The sequence below is a fragment of the Teleopsis dalmanni genome, chromosome 1 (assembly GCF_002237135.1).
Source record: "Teleopsis dalmanni isolate 2A chromosome 1, ASM223713v2, whole genome shotgun sequence".
Taxonomy (NCBI): Eukaryota; Metazoa; Arthropoda; class Insecta; order Diptera; family Diopsidae; genus Teleopsis; species Teleopsis dalmanni.
Window position 1 is genome coordinate 26130583 of NC_051846.1, and position 12081 is coordinate 26142663.

General features: G+C 30.0%; 4 protein-coding genes across 5 annotated transcripts in view; 3 read left to right on the forward strand and 1 right to left on the reverse strand.

The window, feature by feature from the left end:
• The window catches only part of LOC119672781 (cyclin-dependent kinase 14-like), a gene marked incomplete in the record, with an annotated part of 829514 nt that overhangs the window by 370978 nt on the left and 446455 nt on the right, over positions 1-12081 (forward strand).
• LOC119672777 (DNA ligase 1-like) lies at positions 137-1866 on the forward strand. 2 transcript variants are annotated; one of them, XM_038083915.1, is made up of 2 exons: positions 137-822; positions 932-1866. In XM_038083915.1, the coding sequence occupies exons 1-2, from the start codon at positions 204-206 to the stop codon at positions 1819-1821; spliced, it is 1509 nt and encodes a 502-aa protein (XP_037939843.1). In that variant the 5' UTR covers positions 137-203; the 3' UTR covers positions 1822-1866. The 2 variants fall into 2 exon arrangements, with proteins under 2 accessions (XP_037939843.1, XP_037939844.1); XM_038083916.1 differs by having other exon boundaries at positions 1025-1866.
• LOC119672788 (cuticle protein 63-like) lies at positions 5582-9081 on the forward strand. Its single transcript, XM_038083928.1, has 2 exons — positions 5582-5656; positions 8430-9081. Exons 1-2 carry the CDS (start codon positions 5645-5647, stop codon positions 8925-8927), a joined length of 510 nt encoding a protein of 169 aa, XP_037939856.1. The 5' UTR covers positions 5582-5644; the 3' UTR covers positions 8928-9081.
• Positions 10986-11623, reverse strand: LOC119672790 (cuticle protein 16.5-like). Its single transcript, XM_038083930.1, has 2 exons — positions 11535-11623; positions 10986-11466 (listed from the first exon to the last, which is right to left on the reverse strand). Exons 1-2 carry the CDS (start codon positions 11544-11546, stop codon positions 11074-11076), a joined length of 405 nt encoding a protein of 134 aa, XP_037939858.1. The 5' UTR covers positions 11547-11623; the 3' UTR covers positions 10986-11073.

Below are 12081 nucleotides of genomic sequence, written 5' to 3' on the forward strand. Positions count from 1 at the left end.
AAAAAAAATTTAATAAAATTATTTTTGTTTAAATAAAATATTTATTTTTAAGAGCCTACAAAAATATTGGTTTAAAAATATTTTGTGTGATTATATATTACAGTTTATATACTGTTTATAATAAAATTATTGTAAATAAATTTTGTATAATTTACAGAAAATAAAATCATTTCAAATTTTCAAAGAATCCAATTGAAAGAAATATGGATGGTCAAAAGTCAGATAATACTACATATACTGCTGAGAACGAACAACTTTTCAATCTTCCAATAATAGATAAATCAATAACTTCGGAAAGTTCTCAAAATGAGGGTAAAGTGGATGTTGAAGCCACAGCACGTGATGAGGAGAAGGAAGCAACTCCAGAAATGGAGTCTACTAAGGAAGCTGATAAATGCGAAACGAAAGTTACTGAAAATATGGAGGACTCTGCTAAAGAAGCTGAACTTGTTACTGCTAAACGTGAAAAAGGGACTGGCCAAAATAAGAAGTCTACTAAGGAAAGTAAACTTGAAGCAACTAAAACTAAAAAGAAGTCTTCTTCAAACGCAAAGTTAGTTGAAGGAAAACTTAAGAAAACTGAACTTGAAAAGAAAGCACCGAAAAATAAAAAGGGGCCTACTAAGGAAACTAAACTTGGAACTCCTAAAAGCGATAAGGCAGATCCTCAACTCCAGGAATCAACCGAAAAAAATAAATTTGGTGGAACTAAAGGCGAAAACAAGGATCTTCCAAAAACTGAATCTAATGCGGATGACATTAATTTAACTTTTGAGGAAAGACTTAAACTTGAAATGGCTAGACGTGAAATGGAAAGACCATGTAAGTATTTTTTTTTAAATAATAATATGAATGCTATCGAATCGTTACCTAAAATTTTTATATTTCTAAATATTTGTAAACATTTTCAAAAATTTCAATTCACGTACAGCTGCTCCTCTTCCCATGAATATACCATATTTCTATCAATATAAACGAAACACTAATGAAGATGATGGTCCTTCACCATTCTCTCCTATTCCAGCTATGCGTTTAAAGAAACTTAGTAAGAGCAAGGAAACTTTTTCTGAAGAAGTAACTAAACGTTATGTGCAAACAGAACAAGATTTAGGACTGCCATTTTTTGGTCCACTTGACTTCCATACTCATGGAAGACCTCGTCCTTTTTCAACAACTACTCAATCGGCTTTGGCAGAAATGATGAAAATCACTCAAGAGCTTGAGAAACTTGATATCAAAGCCCGTAAAGAATTGGACGAGGCTAAAATTAAGGAAGTTGAAAAGCAAAAAAAGAGATTGCGTAAAGTCTTGAAGGAATATGATGAACTATCAAGAATTTTGACAGCTGCTGAAGATTTCGAGCGAAAAGTTGATTTGATTCATGAGAATATAATGCTACAAAGAAGTATTCGAAATGAAAAACAAAAACTTAAGCGCATGAGACCACCATCTGAGACTAAAGAGCGTAGCATTAAAAAGAAATTGGAAACTCAAAGACTTATCGATGAAACTTATGAAAATCTCTATCAAATAATTAGAGATTTGGAAATGAATAATAAGTTGCCGAAATTTTTTATTCCTAAAAAAAAGAACGAAAATCCTATAACAGTTATACAAACTAAGGATGTTGAAAATGCATCCAAGAAGATTTCGGTTCACAATTTTAATGATGCAGATGACTACGCTGAAGTTGTTGTTGAATTCAGATTCAAGTTTGAAGATGATGATGATGACGATGATGATGACGAAGAAGAAGAAGAAGACGCTGATGATGGTAATGTCGATGAAACAGAAAAGTCAAAACCATTTCAAAAAAAATAAAAAGTTAAATAAAAAATAAAATTTTTTTACTACAATTTCTTATTATGAACAATTATTAAAACTTTTTTCAACTATTTTATATAAATATATAATCAATTATCATTTTTATATTACTTAATCAACATATATTATATGAATGTTATAACCAGTTATCATCTTTATATTACTTAATCAACATATATTATATGAATATATAACCAATTATCATCTTTATATTACTTAATCAACATAAAATTTATAAATATATAACCAATTATCATCTTTATATTACTTAATTAACATATATTATATGAATATTTAAACGCTTACATTACAATTTGCAACTATTTGGGGAATTACAATTATGACTAATTATTATTATTACTTTTTTTACCATATATATATCACATAAATATTCCAACAATTAATTTTCTTATATTTCAATTATTCACATATAGTGAAACAATATTTTATCAATTATAAAACAATTTTGCAATTTTTTTCATATTGTCAAATTTAAATATAAACAATTACTATTATTAAAACAAATTATTATTATTATATCCAAATATATTACATAACTATATATAATCTCTATATTACAAATACTTGATCAATTCAACATTATCCTATATTTAATCAAATAAAATATTATTATCCACAATAAAGCAAGTCTTTTGTATATTTTGTATACTCTTCTGTATATATATATATATATAAAGATTTATATCGTATTTTTAAACTACTTTACAGATAATGAATACAGAACTTTTAGATTAATCAAGTTTCCCAAGTCGTTTGTCATAAAGGGAATGTCATTGGGAATATTTTAAAAATTTTTGCATATGTGCAGTTTACTTAGGAAATCTTAAACGAAATTTTTTAAAATAATTACCGTTATTGCCTTACATTAATTGGTGAATCACAGTGACAGGCCATCTAATGTAAGACGTAGGTTAGGAAGGTCTTGATCATACCCATTGCGATACCACAAAAAATTAAATATTAAAACTGAAATAAGTTGACCTCCATCAATTGACAGTAAATAATCCTATTCATGACCCAGTATAGTAAATCATAATTTATTTTAATACAATGTAATTTTATATATATAATATATCATTTCGGAAGGGAAAAACTCAAAATGCGTCGATCATTTGACTCAGTGACATAACAATTATCGTTAAATGAACCCTACATCTACGTACCCGTCAATCTTTTTTTTTATAAAATGTCATCCTTTAATATAACAATTGCATTGGACAGTGAAAACTTGTCTATGCGAATTGATTTGCTTTATACTTTTTTGACTATAAGAGTCGCACCCAATATATATGTCAACTACACGTATATATCTTAAACTATACGTATGCTCTTCATATAGCCAGTTTAATTGAAACCAAAGGCATACCAATGTCTGCAAAGATTAGTATTCTTCGACTTAACGATCCTACAACTGTCATAAATAAAAAGTTAACCGATAAATCAACAAAAATATTTATAAATATGTATTGTGAAAATATCAGATTTAATCAGAAAATAAGATTTAACTGGCTGTTAAGCCTACAGTTGACAATACCACTTCATGCCGAATTGAATATTTTGCTTGAAAAATGATAAATTGATTTGCAAAATTTTTTTTTTTCGAATCACTCTACTCTATATGCTTGTTCTAGGTCAATATTTTCTATGGATATATTCCCAGTATTTTACATAGTTGTTAAGGGGTACTTTTTGTTTATTAATTATTGTAGTGTGACAGCTAGTTTTAGAGGAAATGTTAAGTGAATATTCTATTCATCGTTGATTTTGAGGCTGGTCACCTCTATCATCGTCCCAATCATGTTAAGTTGATGAACATGATATTGCAATATGCATTAAGTTTTTACAGGATATTTGTGCTCCTATACTATTCCGAAGTTTTCAAAAAGTTAATGTGATCCGACGTTGGCAAAAACTTAATGATAATCAACTTGTTTGAATCTTCAGGTAATAACTAAAGAGACTAAAAACTTTAATAAGTCTATTTAGCAGGTGTGTGTTTTTCCGATTTGACTAAGATATGTCGCCAGCGAAAATAACGCACATAAGTGGATCCGCCAAAAACTAGCACATGTGTTTAATCGTTCAGTGATCTTGTTGAATTTTGTGCCTGAAAAAGAACACATGTGAGACATGGTCTCGACATGTGGGAAGACGAGCAATTGCAGGATGATCCAACTCAAACTCATCGACATAATATATAATGTTTTCTCTTTATTAAAAACAACCGGAAAATGCTTATGTACACACCTGCTTTTCAGGGATATGATAAAATTGTTGCGTTATTAGGCCAAGGAGTGTGGCTACAAATAGTCGTCTTATGTGTAGCAATAGACTCGGTATAAAATGTTGTGAAAAATATACAAACATAGTATTGTGAATTAACCTAAGGTAAAATAGTCCAACTCACGTTGAGTGGATAACTGATTTTTTCAACTAAACACTGTCAGGAGAGCAGTATGCAGATCAAGTTTCACTGCAAGTTGTAAAACCAAGTTGTGATGTCAAGCATAGCTTGATATATGATTTGATTTAAAAAAACGCACTATGTAAAGTAATTAAGACCTCAAATTAAGATATTAATTCTTTATTCTACTTAATTAAATTCAATCGTAACTCATTTTACCTACAATTGAAACCAAAATGTATATTAAAATAATTATGTTATAATGTCTTTTTAAGCATGAAAAAAAAAAACTTATAAACAAAACTAGATTCAAAAATTATACAATATTAATACAAGAAACCAAAATAGAAAATTGCACGTTACCGGTAAGTTTTAGAGATTTGCACCTCTTAAATATTGCCACACATTTGCCATAGCACACCCAGTTTTGAGCAAAGCGCCTGTCAGAGCCAGATGCCTAATGGCTTTAGAGCGTAACTCCAAGTGACAACCAACCAAAAACACAAAATAAATGTGAAGAAAAGGAAAGACCAGAGTCACTCACATCAATGGAAGTGGAAAAATGTTACACTCGCCTTTCAAAGGAAAACTGAAATAAAAGCAGGAAAATATAAAACTCGGGCAATGCGAAAATTACAAAAATTTATCAACTGACAATGTTTGGATGTACGATTTATGTTCAGTTTACCATCGAGTGCGTAACTTTTCAAAAGTATCTGAAAACTTATTAAGTTGATTCATAAACAGTTTAAAATGCTTGCCAATTTCGATACGGGGAGCTCAGAGCTCTACTGAGCTCTATACAACAAACTATACAACAGTGCATTTAATGGATTGCATTGATAAATAGTAATATAAATAATAATCTTAACTGGTTCATATGATTTTGACTAAAATTTTGTGTACTTCGAAATGATTTCGTTGACTTGTCGCATTGAGCAATGCACTTCTTGTTCATACTGAATTCGATACACTTGCAAAATGCGGTCTTAGCCGATCTTGGCAGTATGTCCAGTGTGGTACGCAAGCGGCGTCTATAATTGCTCAGCACAATGTGACAACCTGAGCGCAATTATTAAGTTGCCAATTAAATGCCTCACACTTTATCTCAGCGTTCTTTAATGAAAAAAAAAAATACATACCAATATTAAATACAATAAGAAACGTTATATAAAAATACTTTTGAGTTACAACAAATTTTTCATTAAAAAATCATTTCTTGTGCAATTAAGCAGAGCGCATTAATTTCTCGTTTGCACGCTGGCTTCTGTTGAAGTTTCTTGACTATAAAAACCGCCTGTCATCGAGTAAATGCAACACAGTCTACAATCACCGCAATCTTAACTATTCGAACCAGTCAAGTGAATTCTCCTCAAAAAAATTTAAATCAACAAAATGTTCCAGTTGGTAAGTTCACTAAAGTGCATAAAATCAAAAAGTTACAAAGTGATATTTCATAAAGGATATAAACAGGATATACTTCGGACTGCAAATAAAAAATGCTACTTTAGTGCTATAACGTAGCATGTATTAGAATTCAATACTAGTGTGCTATAAAAAAAACATCTTGTAACAATAAAATGTGTATGATTCTAAGAGTGATTTTATGTGTTTAATATAAAATTAAATAAGAATCGCAATATACTTTAAGTTGACGTTTATAATTATAAAAGAAAAATAATATAATATTCTATCAATTAAAATATATATATAAGACTTTTGCAAACTTCATATCCCCTTTTTAAAAAATAAGTGTGTACTATCAAAATCATAATCAGATTATAATTCTTAATATATGATTTGGTGTCAAACAGCACTTTTACTACTTAGTGTGGGTTAACATAACATGAATAGTTGTGTTACTGATCGATGTCATTAAAAAAAACTTGGATATATAATATTACAAACAACTGACAAATTTATTTTTGTTAGGATTAATTTGAGAGTTGAGTATGGCACCTTATATATACATATCTATGTATATAAAGATATGTATATATCTATATATATATGTATATGTATATATGAATATATCTGTATAAAGATATGTATATATCTTTATATATCTATATAAAGATATGTATATATCTATATGTATATGTATATGTATATATGTATATATCTGTATAAAAATATGTACATACCTTTATATCTGTATATTTATATATCTTTACATATATCTTTATATAATATATAACCCTTCAGCTGCAGTGTTTGTGTGCCTAAATAAAATATCTTGCTGAAAAGTTTAAATTTTTGTCTTGATTAGAGACATCTACATAATAATCCCTAGATCTCTGTGTTAATCCGTAAATATTATTTTGATACACCACAGAGCACTTCAGACATTCTTAAGAAAATCAATAACCAAGTGTTCTCTTCATTTTGTTTATTAATGAATTTATTGTATTTCTCACAATATACAAATCCGTATAACAAAGCGGTTTTGATATTTTAGGAGAACAATACTATAAGGGGATTAACAAGTGTTCGCCTAGTTGGTTACGAAAATAAATAAATTAGCAAAAAAAAATGTTTAGAACTAAAAGATTCAGTTTTTGAAACAATCACCTAAATCGCATTTTCTTAGGTTTGGAACTTTGACACTAACTGTACTTATAATAATCAATCTATCCTTCTTAGTTAGTAAATAGATTTTAATATTTGGGTGAACTCAGCGTTTTTATTCCGTAAGTGTGCATTTCATGTAAATATTATCAGCATGAGTATCAAAAAACAAGAAAAAACAATAACAAAAAGAATATCTTAAAACTTTGCTATAAGTTTGCTAAGTAAGAATTAATAAAAATAATTATAACAAATAACGAATACTGATTTTATTTCAAACCATCTTCTTTCATAGCATAAGCATAAGATATGTGACAGGTATTTGGTATGTGACCTATCTAGGTCGACAGGTTTTGTCATGTAAAACTATTTTTGCCAAAACGTGGTAATGTAGTAATGATCACATTTATTTCTAATGTTTATCAATAGAGCTCCCATAGAACTTTTTTAAATGCTTAGTAGACTTTATATGTATCCACTATAGATTTGTTTTCTTTGAATTAAACTTCTCTTTATACTACTATGAATTAAATAAAGTTTCTGGTTGTGATATTTTTTTTCTTTTACACTAAATGTAATAGTAAGTATACTATATATTATAGTATACAACAACCAATATCTTCAGTAAACTGCTTACAAATAACATTTAATTATTTATTTTTAAAATTGTAGTAAACAATTCTGAAGTTAAAATTTATCTTCCTATCTCTCGCACTTTCGAACTTTATGAATACTATTTTTCCATGTGGTATATATATATCATATTACTAAATATAAGACACAAATAAATAAAGTTTAAATATGAATTATTAAGCTTCATACTTATATTCTCGGGCAGAGAAGATTGATAACTACTTATTGGCCGGTTTGTGCTGAAAAAACATATATTAAGGTTAGCTCTGCGAATATTCTTCAACTCCGTTTTTGAATTTTGTTTATTGTTTTTTAAATTCTTAACAGAACATACAGCCTTTCCACATCCACTTCTTTCTCCGATTGTTATTTCTCACATATATTTCGTTGTAGCATTATTTTTAATCGTCTTCACAATACACAGTACATATTTTCAAGCTTGAACCATTCTGCAGATAAGCCACATGTGTATGCTACAAAGTTGCTGTGAGGTCTCTGCATTAATTACATATAATATATACAGGATACTAGCTACTAGTGAAGCACAGCACTTGGGCCATGGCTGTTCTTAAGTGCTTCGAACTAACCCTAACTAAACAGAAGACATTTTGCCCTTCGAATAAAGCTCAGAATGTCAGCTTTTGAGGACATCCTTACCACGCTGCACTATAAAAAATATTTTTGAATTTTATTAAGAAGCTTAGACATGTCCTTTTTATTGATATGTTATTTTGAGACGCAACCGATATCCCATTTGTTGCGCCTCCAAGAACAGATATTTTTAACAGAATATATTAGTGGTTCTACTTAGCAATAAATAAAATATTTTTGATTATTTTACAATAATAAACATAAAAACGCATATTATTTAGAAACTTCAAAAATAATTAGTATAAACGAGTTCTTAAATTAAATTAATTATTTTTACATTTAAATTAATAAAATTCAATTTTATTTATTTTAAACATTTTCATTGCAGCTAATTCTTACAATTTCGCTTTTCTGTTGCTCCCAACTCGCTTCAGCTGGATTCATTGGTGGCTATGGTGGTTATGGTGGTTATGGTCTGGGACATGATTTGGGTCACTATGGTGGATATGGACATGGATTAATTGGTGGCCTTGGACATTATGGTGCTTTGGGTCATTATGATGGTTTAGGTCATGGACTTGTGTCTGCACCGATTGTGACAAAAGTTGCCGCACCTATTGTAACAAAAACAATATCAGCTGCACCAGTTATAACGAAAATTTCTGCTGCTCCAATTATTACGAAGACAATCTCAGCACCAATTGTTACTAAAACTATTGCAGCCCCTGCAATTTCACTTGGACATAGCTATGGCTATGGTTTAGGTCACGGATACGGTTATGGATTAGGTCATGGATTAGGATATGGTCATGGCTTAAGCTATGGACACAGTTTGGGTGGCTTATATGGTGGTTATGGACATGGCTATGGTCATGGAATATGGTAAGCAGCTGGTAATAGTGGCCTAGCGTTTGGCAAGCGAATAGGAGGACTAGGCGTTTAGTTGGTTTCATGGAAGACTGGTTTTTTAGTGGTGCGAAGTGCTAAATGTATTTTATTAAATTTTAATATTTTTATAATTTTACTTGAAAATTGCTAACAATTTTTACTATTTTTTTTTTATGAAACTATAAAAAATCATAAACAGTATCTACTATTCTTTTATAAAACTAAAGAAAATTATAAACTTTATATGAGTCTGCCGCAATAATATTGCGTTTATTGGAATATTATAAATAAATGACACATTCATATGTGTGGTAAATAAAAAAGTGTTTCAGTCACATTGAATAAATATATTCAATATATAAACTATCTTTTATTAAAGTTACCGATAAAATAAAATAATATAATATTATAATAGTAAATATGGCTCCATCCAAATATTTGTATAACATATTTTCAACTACATGAACCTATTTCTCTCTCTCTCTCTCATTAGGACAAGCATAATAAGAGACTTCTAGAGTGTTATTAATTCTTTATTATATGGGAAAAAAAGTCAGCTACATTCGTTTAGTTTGTTGATTTACTCATATAATCTTTATCTTGAATGAACTCTCGAAAAATAATTATAATTATTATTTGAAGATAAATAAACTCAATCAGAAATTGATTGAGAAAACCTAATCCGGTTGTACTATATGTTGCTCGCTCGTAATTATTCAAATTTCATGTCCAATAATTAAGTTAACTGAATGGGATAGGAAGTGGTAAAAAGTAATGTATACTGCCATCATAAGTGGTTCTAGAAAGTTTTCTAATTTAAAATTTCCCTTAACAGACTCATTTCACCCAATCATCTAATAACCACTATTTAGAATACATATCAGTTGAATCTTATCACGGAAAGTTTTTGGTATATTATGATGCCAACAAAATTTTTACATTGGCTTTGCTTACTTTCGTTTGATATAAAAATTAAGATCTTAATAGCCACATAATTAACATATCTAATTAACGTTTAAAGTATTAATAGCTATCTCGATTCCTTAATTAAAGATCTAATTATATAGTCATTATTCCTTGAAGTCTTCATTAATAGAACACTATATAGTTCTTCTGCTTCAATTAAAATTTTCTTTCAATTCTGGTAGTTTTAACCGTTATACTTTAAATTTGAGGTATTGGCTGCGATCTAATATTGCTCTTCTCTTAGTTAGATTTCAATACAGACTTCTGAATTCAGCTTTTATTGACATTGTAAGTTTGAGGAATATTGAAGAATATCAAAGAGGTGATAAATTAGCGGAAAGTCAATCTTTTTTCAACAAAATGGTGTACAGTTAAAATATCTCTACACTTTAAGAACAAGCTTACTGGCTACTTGCATATTGAAGAACAGTTGGTTAAATTACAAATTCCTTAAATACCGTGCATCATAATAATAATCAGACAGAAAAATCAAAACCATTTTCTTATTTTTTTGTCATGCCTTGCTCCTTTGAAGTAGAATATAGTCACCAGAGTTAACTACTTCAACTGGATGAACTGTCAAAAAATTATTTACGAATAATTAAATATTAAAAGTAACTCAAAAAAAAAAAAAATTATGATAGTTGTTTGGCAATAATCGAAACAGCTGTATGGTTTCATAAAAATTCAATTAATTAAAAATAATTAAATTTTGTTGTTGCAATTCACTCCTGTTCAAAAACCTCTCTACCGAAAACAATAGTTTATATTAAGAAAATAGTTTCTTTGTCATAATTTACGTGAAAGATTGCGATTATTAGGTCGCTTGTCGTTCTATATATTTGAGATATAACTATTATCATGTAGGAAAAATTATAAATGTTTTGCAAGTTCATACCCTATCCTATTTTTGTAAAGACGATGTGTGTGTCAATAACTAACCCAGAAAAATAATATTTTTTGAAATTAGATTAAGTTCAAATGAGTCCGTTTTTTTAACTTCTGCAATATTTAAAAGAAAAAACTACAAAATTTAACACTCCAAATGGTCACATAATTTATTAAGAAAGACAATTGGAATTTTTAACAACGGATTCGAAATTTGGTAGTTTAACAAACGACGATAAGCATCACAAATTACCTAAAATTGCATTGCCACACAAAACACCATTCAACGTCTACCAACCATGAGCTAAAGCAGCACCATGTCCGTAACCATAACCAAGTCCCAATGGAGCATGAGCGATTGCTGGTGCTGCATATGAAAGGGCTGGGGCAGCATATGACTTGTAACCTAAGCCAAGTGGAGCCAAAGCTGGACCAGCATATGATTTATAGCCTAAGCCGAGTGGAGCATGCGCAATAGCTGGTGCTGCGTACGAAATCGCTGGAGCTGCAATTTTCGCTACTGGTGCTGCATAGGATACAGCTGGAGCTGCATAGGAAATTGCCGGTGCAGCATGTGCAACTGACAAAGCAGGAGCGGCATGTATACCACCAAGTAGAGCACCACCGCCAAGATATCCTGGTGCGGCTGTAGCGCTAGCGACAAGAGCCAAAACAACGATCACCTATAAATTGTTATAGTTAGATGAATAGTCCTGGATTAAGTATAGAGCTGGCAACTGCAAATACTTACGAATTTGAACATTTTTATATTGTTTAGTTTTTCACCGGGAGTGTTATGCTGTGCACAAGAACTTGTGTATTTGATTGCTCAACTGTCATGTGCCGCATGCTTTTATACCAAAAACTTAGCTCAGAAGCATAAAGATTTGCAATTGCAACTTAAGTAGAAATATACTTTTACTTTTATTGAAGTCAGCACCACAAAAAGCTATTTTTTTTCTAACGAAGAGCAGAGCACCGCATAGACTCACTTGTGAGATTGAAACGCATTTGTAGGTTTGGTTGGTTGCAACAAACTCAGCTGCTCCGGCCAATACTATTCATGTAGTTGGTTCTCTGCTCTATAATAAATTTTTTGCCTTATTTTAATCATATTATAATATTTTAAATATTGTTTATGTGCTAGCATGACCGATATCTCATCATATGCATCCGATTGTTCGTGCTTCGAAAGATTTCGTATTGTTTCGCTGCAGTACGTGTGCAGTGCAGTGGGTACATAATCGCGTTTTGGGACAAATACACTTGATCGAGTACAATGCTACTTTCCTGGAAAA